General features: G+C 39.1%; 2 gene segments (V, D, J or C); both read right to left on the bottom strand.

Moving 5' to 3' along the window:
* Positions 1 to 14488: 14488 nt before the first annotated feature.
* Positions 14489 to 15006, bottom strand: LOC127647390 (Ig heavy chain V region 914-like). The segment is given in 2 exon segments: positions 14489 to 14796; positions 14941 to 15006. Coding segments are annotated over 2 exon segments (357 nt in total).
* A 643-nt stretch (positions 15007 to 15649) lies between these two features.
* LOC127647387 (Ig heavy chain V region 914-like) lies at positions 15650 to 16382 on the bottom strand. The segment is given in 2 exon segments: positions 15650 to 16104; positions 16294 to 16382. Coding segments are annotated over 2 exon segments (453 nt in total).
* Between the last annotated feature and the right edge of the window lie 1213 nt (positions 16383 to 17595).

The raw sequence follows: 17595 nt of genomic DNA, 5'->3' as shown, positions 1-17595 counted from the left end.
TGTGAAAAGAAATCATTATTTATGAGTTGTACTGGCTGTATATGTAGTACATTGAGATTGTACGCATGCAGTTCTTTCAGTGCACTCATGAAAATAAAGACTGAAGGATTAAAAAATAATACGAAATATATGGCAAATAAATACATACATAAAAAACAGGAAATAAATAAAATAAAGGAATGTGGAATTCTATGCACTTTTATGTGATTAAAGTTTGTGTACATCTTAAATGTCTCAGCATAAAATAATATTATTGCACAGGTCCCATGGCAATTTATGGCACTGTGTATTCCGAGCACAGTAATATACAGCTGTGTCCTGAATCTCAAAATTTTGCCCTTTCAAGAATACTGTGTTGCTTGAAGTTTCAGCAGAGAAGCTGATCTTATTTTTCACTGAGTCACTGGTGCCTGTATCACTAGATGTACAGAACCAGCCAATCCATTCCAGCGCTTTTCCAGTTGAGTGTCGTATCCAGTTGGTACAGCCACCACCTGAGGCTGAATATCCAGTAATCTTACAGGCGATGGAAAACGATTCCCCAGGTTTTACCACCATAATGCCATCATGTTGATTCAACTCAATACAGTGAACACCTAGTAACATTTATTAAACAAATGTTGAAAGAGTAGCAATTAATATAAATATAGCGGTAACATAATGGATTATGAATTATATTTAAATAAAGATATGATTGCGTGCATGGAAGTATTGTGGGAGGCAAATACTCACTGGGCAACGTAGCTGATATCAACAATAGTAATATAAAGTACATGACTCCGTTTACAGTCTCTCAGTTGGGGCCTGTAACACTGTCCACTGCAGAACTTGAAGAGCTTTTTATTGTGTCTGTATGCTCCTGTTTACATAATGAAAAGGAGTAAAAGGAGGATATTTGCATCCCGCCCCCCACCATCCAAATTTATATAAAAAATGTTGGTGCAAAGAAGTTCTTTAAAGTCATTAAATATATGCTTGTAATATATGACATCATAAGGAAGCTAATGCATGAATTATTAAACCACAAAGGGATGTGTTATTTTATTTTTTTATTTGAATTTAATGTTTTCAAAATATATTTTGAGAATGTTACATATGTTAATTGCAATCAAAAATGATGGTAAATCTTCAAGAGATACTTGGTGCATCAAAAAACACATTTACACATTTAATACCATAGCTGAAGTACTGTATAAAGGGAAAATGAGAACATAGTTTAACTTGGATCTACAATGTGCTCTCAAGTATCAAGAGTTATGTGAGGCTCCTCTAGACTTCAAACTATGGTAAATATTCAGGTGGGACCGTCCATTTACAGCAAAAAACATTTCTTGGTTAAAAGAAAAACACTGAATTCTGTCAGTGATGTTTGTGTCAGTCAAGCAATGAGATCCCACTTAGACAAATAGTTCATTTATGAACTTGAGTGCCACCTCTTGGAAAAGGAACAGTACATCTGAAGCATGAGAAAATATACTTTTTAAGACATTAATGATAAAAATATAATATTGTTGTTATTGTTCTTTTGCAAATTACTTTACATAATGAATGCAGATGCTATAGCATGTTGTATGCATTTCTTGCAGCATTAGCATTATACAGGAATGAGGGAGTGGTTTTTGTATGGCTTCGACATTGGACTCATTCACAGTGACTCTCTAGCACAATAATACACAGCAGAGTCTTCAGTCTTCAGGCTGTTCATCTGTAGGTACAGCTCACTAATGGAGTCACTTCTGGTTATTGTGAACCTTCCTTGGACAGACTGGGAATAGTATATAGAAGAACTGGATGTGGTAATAGTTGCAACCCATTCAGGTCCTTTACCAGGAGCCTGTCTCACCACAGCTGCCCAGTAGCTGCTGAATATATATCCAGAGGCCGTACAGACCAGCTTAAAAGATTCACCAGGTTTTTTCACCACTGCCTCCGACTGAGTGAATGTTTGACAGTGAAATTCTGATGAAAAGAGAAAATATTAAACCACTGAAAAGTCAGCAAAATGCTTTAAGAGCTTATAAAGGCAAAGCGAGTTCAAATCAATAAAGAAATTGTTTGGCAAATGTAATTATATACTGACCATGTAAAAATGATAGTATTAAGAATGAATAAATTATTCTTTTCATTGTTGATTGATTTGCCTTCTCAGTAATCACATCTGAAGTCAGTAAATACAGACACTTTTCAAAGACTCATTACTGCTTTTGAAGATGATGCATCAGAGTTTTGCATGAACTCCTCCTCTCAACAAACTTTGCCCTAATTTTCTTATGCAGACCTATGTGTGAACAAGTGTACATGAATGTTTATGGATAGATACAATATCCTTACAAATATATATAAAAAAATGGACCAGAGGATACGGTAATCTGTGACACTTTTATTTCAACAAAAACTATACCCTAGATTTAACAGTCAGTAGGCAGAGAAAACCGCTAATAGTTGTCTTGCTTACAAGCTGAATAATTTAAAATAACTTAATGGGTTTCTAAGATAATTTAGTACAGATAATAAAGAGAGAACAAGTATAAGCAGCATTGAAATAAAACTTGAGAATGTGGTACACCCTAAAAAGTAAAAAGTTGAGAAAAACTTAAAAAAGTAAGGCAACCAACTTCAAAGCATTTTTGAGATTTGTTTTACCAACTTGACAAACCAAGTTGAATAATATCAATGATAATTAAGTTCAATAAACTTGAATTGTGAAGTACAGCTGTCCATCATTTCCAATATTCTTGAAAATAATAATATATTATTTATTTTTAAGCAGATTTATATTTCAACAGTCACCCTGATGGTGACTTTAAACAAAACTCAACTTTTTACAGCAAAACATAATTAAAAACACATATAGAGCAAAAATATCTATTAATTAAAACCAGATTATTTACAAATGATGTATGTGTCCTCATAAGTAGACACGCTTTGAACAAACACACTTAAATAGATTTTTGGTAGTGTCTTCAGCCACAATGCTTCTCCAGTGGGCGGGCTCATTAGCAGGTGCAACAATGTGAAGTTCATAGTGCTCAGATTAGCTCAATTTTAAAATGTTGAAAAAAGTGAATTTACTTAAAACAATCAATAAAGTAAACTTTGATGCCATTTTAAGTCAGAGCAACTTACATTTTGAAATAGTGAGCACATACAATATCAAGTCTAGTTGTGAAGGTAGAACATACAGGCTTTTGAGCATGCTCAGTTTGATCACTGACCCTCCAACGTGCCCCTATTTGAAACTTTGTGCACCTCTGTGAAATGGAAGTTTAAATGATACTCTATTTACATAAGAAAAGGGTGGAGATTTGTGCTGATGTAAAAACGTATCTTTTTTCATTGATGTTAAAAAAGTTCCATAAATATGGCATTTGCTAAACAGATGCAAATATAAGTTGAAAAGAGAACTCATTTAGATTTCTGCAGTCCAACTCTTGTCATAAACAATAATACAAGATTCCCCATCTGTCGCTCTCTTCGACGTTGTGTCGGCGAAGCGACACTAGGGGTCTCTCTTGAGCACCGAATATACCTCTGATCTATGAAAAAAGGCCAATGAGAAGTTGGCAGCTAGTATTTGCATACCCGCCCCCGGACATACATGTATAAAGGTGAGGAAATACTAGAGATCATTCAGAAAATGTCTTCGGAGCCGATGGATGTGCATGCTGTTCGCGTGAGATCACACCAGTTCCAGTATTCCTCTGATGCTCTGCATGCTGTTGGATTGACGGCGCATTACAGCGGCGATTTCTCCTTCTTTGCACGGCAGTGCAATTGCCCCTGGGCGCTTCGACAGTGCAGAAACCCAAACTCTAAGAGAGTTATTTAAAAGAGTGATTTCCTCTAAAAGAGTGATTTTCTCTAAAAGAGCAATACACAGCGGCGTTGAACGTCCTTTTTAGGGCGCGTCTTTATAAAGATGCCCTTCCGGCCCTTTGTAGTTCCTGGATGCGGTAGAGTGCTCTCCGCTTCAGACGGCCACAGGCGTTGTCTTGTGTGGATGGTTCATGCTCTCACTGCGAGGGCATGACCATGGCAATGTTGCGGTCACAGCTCGCTTTCAACTGAAAGCAAGCCACTCCAGCTGCCCCCCGCATTGCTCCTTCTTCCCAAGGGATTGAGGACTGGAAGCGATCTGGGGATGGTAGCGGGTGCGGCTCCGTCGGGTACCCCCCCTTGGACCACCCATCCCCCGGCACTCTCGTTGACTACCGTCCATGCTCGAGGCAACAGCGGCTCGCCTCACAGCCAGCCTGCCTATCCTCTGGAGCTCGAAGCAGATGAGCTCACCGCTGCATCGGAGAGCATGGTGTCTGACGCAGATGACTCCCTTGGGCTGCCGCCTTCGTGCCAGCACGCCCAAGCTGAGGCTGACGCTCAGATGTCCGACATGCTTTCCCGGGCCCCGTCTCACGGACCCCCTCTAGGACCCTGAAGGCTCCCAGGCGCTCCTGAGATGGAAGACCCAGAGCCCAAGACGTTAGCTCCGGAGATGGTAAGACCACCCTGTCCCCTGGTGGAGGGCCGGGAGTAGAATCTTCTTTTGAATTAATTTCATTTGCCGCTCCCCTTAACCGGGGCAGCGGTACCCAAATTCTCAATAAAAGAGCTTCGAGTCTTTTCTCAGCACCAGAGCCTCGGGATGCATCCTTGCCTCCCAACGGCGTACTACCTGCTCCACCCCGCTGCGAAGCCCCGCCGGGTACATCAAAAATACTCGTCCCCTTGGTGCCCCAAGCACGGAGATTAGATGCGTGATTGGAGGCTCTCACTTCCCAACCCGTCACGCTGGCTGGCCTGGACCATCCGACTCGGTTACGCAATTCAGTTTGCCAGGCCCCCGCCCCCCTTCGAGGGCGTCTGCTTTACCGCAGTACACGGCGAACATGCCAAATGCGAGTTTTCAACCTGGCTTTGCTCAAACTCCCGTTCAAAATCCTCACGCTAAAGTAGATCTGAAGGACGCGTACTTCCACGTCTCAATTCTGCCGCAACACCGACCCTTCCTACGGTTCGCGTTCGACGGCCATGCGTTCCAGTACAAAGTCCTCCCCTTCGGCATGTCTCTGTCCCCTCGCGTCTTCAAGAAAGTCACAGAGGCAGCTCTTGCCCCGCTCTGAGAAGTCGGCATCTGCTTACTCAATTACCTCGACGACTGGCTCAAACTGGCCCACTCCCGAGACCAGGTGCTCAAGCACCTCAGCCGCTTGGGGCTTCAGGTCAACTGAGAAATGAGCAAGCTCACCCCGGTTCAGAGCATCTCCTTTCTCGGCATGGAGTTAGACTCAGTCTCAATGTCCGCACGTCTCACCAACGAGCGTGCGCAGTCGGTGCTGAAATGCCTCGCCAAATTCAAGCCGGGCACAACGGTCCCTCTAAAACTCTTCCAGAGGCTCCTGGGGCATATAGCATCCTCCGACGCAGCCACGCCGCTGGGGTTGATGCATATGAGACCGCTTCAGCACTGACTTCAGACTCGAGTCCCGAGACAAGTATGGCATTGTGGCACGCACCGTGTGACAATCACCCCCGCCTGACGCCAGACACTCAAAACCTGGACAGACCTCTGCTTTCTACGAGCAGGTGTGCCCCTGCAACAGGTGTCCCGACAGGTCCTGACCACTACCGATGCCTCCAGATTGTGTTGGGGCACCGTGTGCAAAGGGCACACAGCTGCAGGCCTTTGGAAAGGGGCCCCGCTGCGCTGGCATATCAATTGCCTAGAGTTGATGACTGTTTTCTTTGTCCTGCGGAAGTTTCTCCCGTTAATTCGAGACAAACATGTCCTAGTCAGGTCAGACAGCACCACTGCGGCAGCGTACATAAATCGCCAAGGTGGCGTACGCTCCGGCCACATGTCAAGACTCGCCCGTCGTCTCCTCCTTTAGATCCAGCAGCGAATCAGGTCGCTGTGTGCCACTCACATCCCCGGCAAACTCAATGTGATAGCAGACGCGCTGTCACGACAACGCTTGCAAAGCGGAGAGTGGAGGCTTCACCCCCAGTCGGTCCAGCTGATTTGGGAACGATTCGGCAAGGCCCAGGTAGATCTGTTTGCCTCCCAAGAGACCTCCCATTGCCTGCTCTGGTATGCCCGAACAGAGGCTTCCCTCGAGGCAGACGCACTGGCACACAGCTGGCCCACGGGGCTGCTCAAATACGCATTCCCCCCAGTGAGCCTTCTTGCACAGGTCACACTAGTGGCTCCCTAATGGCACCCCCGGGCCTGGTTCTCGGACCTCGTACTCCTCGCGACAGCTGCTCCCTGGCAAATTCCCCTGAGGAAGGACCTTCTTTCTCAGGGGCAGGGCACGCTCTGGCATCTGCATCCAGGCCTTTGGAAACTCCACGTCTGGTCCCTAGACAGGACGCGGAAGATCTAGCTGGTCTTCCAGCTGCCATCGTAGACACGATCAACCAAGCCAGAGCCCCTTCCACCAGGCAGCTCTATGCCCTGAAGTGGCGCTTGTTCACAGATTGGTGTTCTTCCTGGGCCAAAGAACCACACAGGTGCGCAGTTAGGTCACTGCTCTTATTCCTGCAAGAGAGGCTGGAGGGGAGGCTGTCCCCTTCCAACCTAAAGGTGTATGCCGCTGATATCATGGCCCACCACGACGCAGCAGACATTTGTAGAGCAGCGGGTTGGGCGACACCCAACACCTTTACGAGATATTACAATCTCAAGGTTGAGTTAGTTTCATCCCGTGTTTTCTCAGGTCCGAGCCAGTAGAACTCGGTAACACGCTGATGGGCTGGCCGGGTGAATCGCTTGCATATAGCGCCCTTTCCGTCGGTTGAGGTAAAATTGTGTGTCTTTTTTTCCCAGGAGATTCCAATCCTCGAATCCCTGGTCGATACCTCCCTAGCCCTCATGGGTCCGCAGTTCAGTGGAGGAACTTGCCGACCCAATCCACTGCGGGTACTCAATCCACCCTGTACTGGAATAGGTGCTCCACAGGATGAGGACTCCTACTCGGACTCCCCCTGTGTGTATTCTCCACGATACGGTCCCCTTACGAAGCGGACCCGCGTTTTCCTTAGGCAGTTCCGGTTGCCCTCCGATCGCCATGTTGTAGCTACTCCCCCTCGCTGAGGCTGGATCTACCACCACGCCACTCCCACGTGTCGACTAAAAACACATGTGAAGAATAGGAAATTGAGAAGACCCCCTTCCCTCGATGTATTTAAGGGCCCCGGCCGTCTATTGCTCTATGCGAGAAACATAGAGAGAAAAGAGGCCCAGCCAGGCTTGGCCCGTTCCCAGTTTGGCAAGTGTCGCCTTGTTCCCCTATCTAGGGTAAAAAGAAGGACTCCGACAACTTTTTGGGGGCATTGGGGAAGGGTACGTGCAGTCTGATACAGCCGGTCGTCTTGGCACGTAAAACACCTGCCCGCTCCTGTGTCAGCAGAACACGTACACGGCTCAGCGCATGGCGTGATTTAAATTGGACCCCTAGTGTCGCTTCTCCGACACAACATCGAAGAGAGGGACAGACGGGGAACGACTAGGTTACGGATGTAACCTTCATTCCCTGATGGAGGGAACGAGACGTTGTGTCTTCCCGGCCACGTCACTGAGCCGAGCCGCTGTAGTGGCCGGACCTTTTCCGGCTCTTCAGAAAAATCCTGAATGAACTCTAGTATTTCCTCACCTTTATACCCGTATGTCCGGGGTGGGGTATGCAAATACTAGCTGACAACTTCTCATTGGCCTTTTTTCATAGATCAGAGGTATATTCGGTGCTCAAGAGAGACCCCTAGTGTCGCTTCTCCGACACAACGTCTCGTTCCCTCCATCAGGGAACGGAGGTTACATCCGTAACCTAGACATTATGTATCTGAAATGTGATTTTTTTTTTTTTGTCTTGATTTATAAAAGAAAGTTTCAGAGTAGCAAGACAGATTTATTTTTTCACATTTATAGTGTGTATTTTGATCAAAGAATATTATCTGAATGAATATGGGAATAAACACTCTCTTGACCTTAAATTACAGTCATGCATTGTATGAAGGAACAGAGGGATAGAGGTATTGATGGATGTGAATGGTCTTATATAACAGTTCTAAGGATAGGTTCCAACAGCACAGGCTAAGCACATACTGTATATATATATATATATATATATATATATATATATTGTGTATATGTATTGCATGTATATTCAAGATGATGTATGATGAGTCAATGCTTAATTTGTTAAGACTTGTTTTTGTCCAGAGCTGTGGCCTGTTTTGTGACTGTGTCTGTCTTGCACAGTAATACTCAGCTGTGTCCTCGGTCTGAAAATGATTTCCCTGTAGAAACATTGTGTTTTTGGAGGTGTCCTGGGTGAAACTGATCTTATTTTTTTACCGAGTCTTTAATTTTAATATCACCACCATTACAAATCCATCCTAGCCACTCCAGTGCTTTTCCTGCGGGTTGACGTATCCAATGAATGCAATAGCTCGACTCTGAAATCTTGCAGGAGATGGAAAAAGATTCTTGAGTTTTTACAACCATAGATGAAGGTTGAGTGAGCTCAACACAGTAAACACTACCTGTGAATAACAACGAAAGTATGTGTTATTAATTATGTCTCCATACATCAATGATAACGGTTCAGTTTAATTTAGTGATTGAGCAGAATAAAGCATTATTGAAGCTCACAGCCTGCAGCTGCTGTCAGCAGTAGTAGAGCAGTTGAGAGGATCATGATTTGTTGCTGAAGTGAATGTGATTTTAGTTTGCCTAATCACCCATAGTCTCACTCCATTTTTGTACAAAGAGCAGATGAAAGATTTGCATACAGCTACAATATTTGCATGTCCTTGATGTAAAACACCAATGGTTCTTTTTTATTTGGTATCTGGAAAAATTACTTTCCACAAAAGAGGACAACATATTAGTCTATGACCACAATAACACTCACAGAGAGATATGTTGTATGTTTAATAGAATGTTTAATGAACAGATTCATTTTAAGTGTATTAGGGACCGTTCACACTGAACGTGTTTTTGCGGTTGGCCGTGTAAGGTACAACAGGGTTAAAGGCCCACCAGGGTAAAATGCACATTTTATTTTCTCCCAAAACACTAAATGGCAACAAAAAACAGAATAGCCAATTAGCAAAAAAACATTTTTAAAATAAAAGAAAGAAAGAAAACAAATATCCTCGATAAAACCAATTGGTTTTTTTATTTTAAGTGGGGGAATAGATTTGTTATGAAAAATGTTCAAGGTGTGTTTACAATGACTGATCCAATCACAATGAAGATTAATTTGTTTATAGAAAACTTGAGATGTTATGAAATGCCAAAGGTGATGAAATTACCATTTTCTTACTACTGTCACACACAACAGCTTTCTATCATGTTTACAGATCGGCTGGGTTTAGATGAGGGGTTTGGGTAATGGCATAATATTAATAAGCATCTCCTTGACGTCTTGCCTTCTGTACTCCCAATAAAACACTAATGTTTACTTATGAAAGGTAGGCCATAGCTCAGGGGTGGCCAAACTTTTCTACTGGGGGCCAGATGCAAAAATATATCAGGTGTCGTGGGCCGCTTCATTGTAATAATAATTTAAAAAAAAAGGTTAGCTGCAACTTGGATGCAACTATTGCATCATCTTTATATTGTATGCTTAATATTGTTCAAGTTTTAATCACATTTTGTGTTAAGAATATTTCTCTCACCAACAATACTTGTAAAAGAACAGTGATGCAGGGTCAAGGGGGGCTAGAGGCAAAATGCCCTCTAAGTGACAAAAGTTAAAAATGTGGGGGCAAAAAATGTCCTGGTTGTATAACATCTGATGTAGTTCTTAAAATTCTACTTGAAGAGTAGCATTACACACTATCACATGTGTTTTAACATGTGTTTTGAATAAAAGAATTGCACCGTACATTATATATAATTTATATATAGTGCTTTATGACCAATACATATCTTTCTCAACAGCGGGCCAAATACTGTTCTATTTCTAAAACTTCTCACGGGCCGCATCAGAGCAGTCGGTGCACAGCAGATGGCCGGCGGGCTGTAGTGTGGACACCATAATTGACCTAAAACATTATGATCTTAGTGAGAAAACCTGTCTATCCCCTTTTATCTTACATATGTAGCATAAATATTATTTGAGATTTGTAATAAAAATCTGTTAAATGATCTTGAACTATTATTGTTCTACCCTGTGTCAACAGAAATTATTCATATATTTGTCGGATCTTTCACTGCATCTGACACCAGTTGATTCCCACTGAACAAATACTGTCAATGAGTGTGAAAAGAAATCATTATTTATGAGTTGTACTGGCTGTATATGTAGTACATTGAGATTGTACGCATGCAGTTCTTTCAGTGCACTCATGAATATAAAGACTGAAGGATTAAAAAATAATACGAAACATATGGCAAATAAATACATACATAAATACAGGAAATAAATTAAATAAAGGAATGTGGAATTCTATGCACTTTTATGTGATTAAAGTTTGTGTACATCTTAAATGTCTCAGCATAAAATAATATTATTGCACAGGTCCCTTTGCAATTTATGGCACTGTGTATTCCGAGCACAGTAATATACAGCTGTGTCCTGAATCTCAAAATTTTGCCCTTTCAAGAATACTGTGTTGCTTGAAGTTTCAGCAGAGAAGCTGATCTTATTTTTCACTGAGTCACTGGTGCCTGTATCACTAGATGTACAGAACCAGCCAATCCATTGCAGTGCTTTTCCAGTTGAGTGTCGTATCCAGTTGGTACAGCCACCACCTGAGGCTGAATATCCAGTAATCTTACAGGCGATGGAAAACGATTCCCCATGTTTTACCACCATAATGCCATCATGTTGATTCAACTCAATACAGTGAACACCTAGTAACATTTATTAAACAAATGTTGAAAGAGTAGCAATTAATATAAATATAGCAGTAACATAATGGATTATGAATTATATTTAAATAAAGATATGATTGCGTGCATGGAAGTATTGTGGGAGGCAAATACTTACTGTGCAACTTAGCTGATATCAACAATAATATAAAGTACATGACTCCGTTTACAGTCTCTCAGTTGGGGCCTGTAACACTGTCCACTGCAGAACTTGAAGAGCTTTTTATTGTGTCTGTATGCTCCTGTTTACATAATGAAAAGGAGTAAAAGGAGGATATTTGCATCCCACCCCCCACCCTCCAAATTTATATAGAATTTTTTGGTGCAAAGAAGTTCTTTAAAGTCATTAAATATATGCTTGTAATATATGACATCATAAGAAAGCTAATGCATGAATTATTAAACCACAAAAGGATGTGTTATTTAATTTTTTTATTTGAATTAAATGTTTTCAAAATATATTTTGAGAATGTTACATATGTTAATTGCAATCAAAAATGATGGTAAATCTTCAAGAGATACTTGGTGCATCAAAAACACATTTACACATTTAATACCATAGCTGAAGTACTGTATAAAGGGAAAATGAGAACATAGTTTAACTTGGATTTACAGTATGCTCTCAAGTATCAAGAGTTATGTGAGGCTCCTCTAGACTTCAAATTATGGTAAATATCCAGGTGGGACCGTCCATTTACAGCAAAAAACATTTCTTGATTAAAAGAAAAACACTGAATTCTGTCAGTGATGTTTGTGTCAGTCAAGCAATGAGATCCCACTAAGACAAATAGTTCATCTTATGAACTTGAGTGCCACCTCTTGGAAAAGGAACAGTACATCTGAAGCATGAGAAAATATACTTTTTAAGACATTAATGATAAAAAATAATATTGTTGTTATTGTTCTTTTTCAAATTACTTTATATAATGAATGCAAATGCTAGCATGTTGTATGCATTTCTTGCAGCATTAGCATTATACAGGAATGAGGGAGTGGTTTTTGTATGGCTTCGACATTGGACTCATTCACAGTGACTCTCTAGCACAATAATACACAGCAGAGTCTTCAGTCTTCAGGCTGTTCATCTGTAGGTACAGCTGACTAATGGAGTCACTTCTGGTTATTGTGAATCTTCCTTGGACAGACTGGGAATAGTATATAGAAGAACTGGATGTGCCAATAGTTGCAACCCATTCAGGTGCTTTACCAGGAGCCTGTCTCACCACAGCTGCCCAGTAGCTGCTGAATGTATATCCAGAGGCCGTACAGACCAGCTTAAAAGATTCACCAGGTTTTTTCACCACTGCCTCCGACTGAGTGAATGTTTGACAGTGAAATTCTGATGAAAAGAGAAAGTATTAAAACACTGAAAAGTCAGCAAAATGCATTAAGAGCTTATAAAAGCAAAGCGAGTTCAAATCTATAGAGAAATTGTTTGACAAATGTAATTATATACTGACCATGTAAAAATGATAGCATTAAGAATGAATAAATTATTCTTTTCATTGTTGATTGATTTGCCTTCTCAGTAATCACATCTGAAGTCAGTAAATACAGACACTTTTCAAAGACTCATTGCTGCTTTTGAAGATGATGCATGAAGTTTTGCATGAACTCCTCCTCTCAACAAACTTTGTCCTAATTTTCTTATGCATACCTATGTGTGAACAAGTGTACATGAATGTTTCCTTATAGATACAATATCCTTACAAATATATATATAAAAATGGACCAGAAGTACGGTAATCTGTGACACTTTTATTTCAACAAAAACTATACCCTAGATTTAACAGTCAGTAGGCAGAGAAAACCGCTAATAGTTGTCTTGCTTACAAGCTGAATAATTTAAAATAACTTAATGGGTTTCTGAGATAATTTAGTACAAATAATAAAGAGAGAACAAGTATAAGCAGCATTGAAATAAAACTTGAGAATGTGGTACACCCTAAAAAGTAAAAAGTTGAGAAAAACTTAAAAAAGTAAGGCAACCAACTTAAAAGCATTTTTGAGTTTACTCAACTTCAGGAAAATTCGTTTTTCCAACTTGACAATTCAAGTTGAATAATATCAATGATCATTAAGTTCAATAAACTTGAATTGTTAAGTACAGCTGTCCATCATTTCCAATATTCTTGAAAATAATAATATATTATTTATTTTTAAGCAGATTTATATTTCAACAGTCACCCTGATGGTGACTTTAAACAAAACTCAACTTTTTACAACAAAACATAATTAAAAACACATATAGAGCAAAAATATCTATTAATTAAAACCAGATTATTTACAAATGATGTATGTGTCCTCATAAGTAGACATGCTTTGACCAAACAGACTTAAATAGATTTTTGGTAGTGTCTTCAGCCACAATGCTTCTCCAGTGGGCGGGCTCATTAGCAGGTGCAACAATGTGAAGTTCATAGTGCTCAGATTAGCTCAATTTTAAAATGTTGAAAAAAGTGAATTTACTAAAAACAATCAATTAAGTCAACTTTGATGCCATTTTAAGTCAGAGCAACTTACATTTTGAAATAGTGAGCACATACAATATCACGTCTAGTTGTGAAGGTAGAACATACAGGCTTTTGGGCATGCTCAGTTTCATCACTGACCCTCCAACATGCCCCTATTTGAAACTTTGTGCACCTCTGTGAAATGGAAGTTTAAATGATACTCTCTATAAACTCATGGAATATCAGAAAATATGTGGGAATTTAAAGCTTTGATTTCGATTATTTAATGATCGAATTGTGGAAATTGCAGAAACTTGCAAGAGACAACTGCATTTATGACCAACAATGTATAGAACTACATTTAACACAAAGGTGAATTATGCATGTCACAGTCACTACAGAATCTTCAAATATTTATTCATATAAATGTATAAGAAACTGTTTATATGATGCTTCTATTTATGTGGAAAAATGGAAGAAATTGTTTAAGCAAAACAGTTGATGAGAACATGACAAAAACAGACTAGGCAGAACACAACGTGAAAATACATTATGTCATTGGCAAAACTCTGTACCTCCAACAATGGATCTGTTAAAAGATAATGATTTTGAAAGATGATTATGGAAGGATGGAAGATGGATGGCAGTACAGTATGTTTAAATATGTTTACACAAGAGAAATTTGTTGTACAGAGCTCTGACTTGATTTGTCTATGTGTCTCACATAGTACACATCTGTGTATTTAACTGATCTTTAATTTCATGCACATCCTAGAGAACAGCACGGTGTAAATCAGAAATTTGTAAAAGAATTGATAGGAGGCAGGACTGATGTCACTGTACAGAGCTTGTGGCTAGTATTTGAATGAAAAATGGGAAAGTAAGAGAAATTAATGATAAAATATGAATTTTAAAATTGACATTTCCAGAGATGGGGTGAAGGGACTGGGACAATAATATTTTAACACTCGGCACATTCATTATAGATATGGAACACTATTTTGCTTTAACACACGTTTTTGTGGATCTGGATCAGAAAGTGTATCATTAATATCAGAAATATAGAAGAACTATCATGTACAGCTGATATTTGTGTGTTAAGTGTTAAGGCTTTATAATTTTTGAACAAAGCAGTCACTATTCTGTGTCACTGTGACTATCTAGCACAGTAATACACAGCTGTGTCCTCAGTCTGCATATTCTGTCCTTGGAGAGTAACTGAGCTGCTGGAAGAGTCTCGGTTAACTTGAAATCTACTCTTCAGTTTATCACTGTAGTATGTGCTACCACCACCACATATCATTCCAATCCATTCCAGAGCTTTTCCTGCAGCCTGTCGTATGAATCCAGTACAGTAGCTGCCGTCAGTCACTAAATATCCAGAAACCTTACATGACAGTGTCAATGGCTGACCAGGCCTTAAAGCACTGGATTCGGTCTGTGTCAGTTTGACACAGTGGACACCTGTTAAAAACATTGCCAGACAAATTAGAAACATGAAAACATTTTCTACTACGAAAGAAGTTTTTATCTAAATAATAATAATAATGTAAAACATAGGAAAATATAGACATGTTTCTTTTGCGTACAACAGTTATGAAGACTTACAAGAAATAACTGCTAACAGCAGCAACAACCAGAGAGATGAAGACACCATGGTTTTGAGATGTTGTGTATGTAACCTGAGACAGCTGTTTCTTTTCATCTTTCTACTCTAATAAAGAGGAGAACTATTTGCATACAGCTCTGCAAACATCACCCTGTAAGAGAAGAAGCAGCTGAACTGCATCCTGGCCTCTGACCACTGAATAATATATGCAATGCTATTATATTTTCTACATTTTTAAGAGTCTGCATTTCTTCATCACTCTAAACATACTTGTAAATGAAAAATAATACATGTTTTATATTTTCTACATTTGAAAAGATCACAAGATCTGTGACTTTAATCAGGTCTGAAAATTAATTCAGTCCCATTACTTTTTATGTTCATCTATTTCAAGGTAGTAGTGCCCTCTACTGTTACCCAGTTTTACATTTATTGTTGACAAACTTCCAATCAAAGGTCATTTAAAATCATTTGCCAGTATATTTGTACACATAATTGCAGATACTCAAAGGAACTTTCAATGTGACATTTCTGATGCAAAAAAAAAGAAATTATATAAATATATATATATATATATATATATATATATATATATATATATATATATATATATATACATGATTGGTATATTAGTGCAAATTATACAAACACATTTACATTTCAACTAAATATTAAGCTTTGTGTTTTATGCATTTATTTTTTCTTTACCAACTGAATTAATATCAATAATGACATGAAGGTACAAGAGTTGTGAAAACCTTATATATTTCTGTAAAAATCTGAATTTTGAGGAAAAACATCTGGAAGTCTGTTTGTAACATGATGTTTTTGTACAGGGAGGCTGAATGTGTTTGTCACTGTGCTGTATCTGGCACAGTAATATACAGCTGTGTCTTGAGCTTGGATATTATTCCAATTCAGTGTGATTGTGTTACTGGAGGTCTCTCTGGTGATGCTGAACTTATTTTTCAGGGAATCCTTATAGTATAAGCTTCCACTGCTGGATATCAGCCCAATCCACTCCAGAGCTTTTCCTGCAGGCTGACGAATCCAGGCTGTAGTATAACTAGAAACCGAATATGAGACTTTACAGTTGATAGTCAGAGTTTCTCCAGGTCGAACAGTCAGAAACTGAGGCTGAGTGAGGTCTAATGAAGAAATACCTGTTGTAAATGAATAAATACCAGATTGAGATAAAGTGCATTCAGTTTAAAAAACGAATTTATATATAGGCTATATATATATGAAAACATTTTCTACTACGAAAGTAGTTTTTATATAAATAATAATAATGTAAAACATAGGAAAATATAGATATATTTCTTTTGCGTACAACAGTTATGAAGACTTACAAGAAATAACTGCTAACAGCAGCAACAACCAGAGAGATGAAGACACCATGGTTTTGAGATGTTGTGTATGTAACCTGAGACAGCTGTTTCTTTTCATCTTTCTACTCTAATAAAGAGGAGAACTATTTGCATACAGCTCTGCAAACATCACCCTGTAAGAGAAGAAGCAGCTGAACTGCATCCTGGCCTCTGACCACTGAATAATATATGCAATGCTACTATATTTTCTACATTTTTAAGAGTCTGCATTTCTTCATCACTCTAAACATACTTGTAAATGAAAAATAATACATGTTTTATATCATTTATTTATATATCAGCCCAATCCACTCCACCTGCAGGCTGATGAATCCAGGCTGTACCATAAATATATATATGTCAAGTTTGTGTCAAGTTTGCAGTCATATAATGTTTAACTTCATGTTGTTTTATACATTGTTTGAAAAACATTTATAGCATTTTGTATAAAAAAAAAATTAATTCATTACTTTAAAATTTTATGAGGGGCAGCCATCAAGTAAAAGGTATTAAAATGGTTTCCTTGCACCTTGAATACGTGAGAGCGTGCAAAACTTCATCATTAATTTCAAAAGATTTTAAACATGTTTCAAAGAGACATTTTTTTCATCTTTATAAGTCAAGAATAGGCCTATCAAGAAGTTTTCTCATGGTTGAACCAATGACCTAAACAAAATGTGCCTTTTCATTCAAATGTCAATATTGATATTTAATAATATGACAAAGTAATAATTTGTTTTTAAATTTTCACAGTCTTGTGGGTCTAAAGAGATGCAGCATGTTCGATCTCGATTTTTGGATGGGCGAGATTTGCCATTTGCAGTCGAGGGAGGAGTTGAAAAGAGAGCAGCCAAGCGGACACTCGCACTTCCCATTGTGTGCTGAACCTACAACAGTCACAGAAGATCACACGATGTTTGCAGACGAAATGTGATTCAGATAGACAGATGCTTACATTTTACACAAAATAATCATAAACATTATTCATTTGAAAGATTAATGTGCTGCTTAATACAGTGCATGTTGGATGTGCAAGAAGAAAATAAAATAAAAGCCTGTAATAGTTTAATACCTATAAAAAAGTCAGTATTTGTAATCATTTTTAATGTTTTTAATGAATAAACATGATACAACATGATATAAACATGATGCACTGTTATAAAAACACAGAGTTATGAGAGTTTTAGCCGAACTGCAGGTGTCAGAATAAACCCCATGGTAATGGCATACTGTCATACTACTCTTATTACTGCCATACAGAAGTAGAAAGAGTAGTATGTGAAG

The sequence above is a fragment of the Xyrauchen texanus genome, chromosome 8, assembly GCF_025860055.1.
Source record: "Xyrauchen texanus isolate HMW12.3.18 chromosome 8, RBS_HiC_50CHRs, whole genome shotgun sequence".
Taxonomy (NCBI): domain Eukaryota; kingdom Metazoa; phylum Chordata; class Actinopteri; order Cypriniformes; family Catostomidae; genus Xyrauchen; species Xyrauchen texanus.
This window is presented reverse-complemented; position numbering and strand designations above follow the sequence as displayed.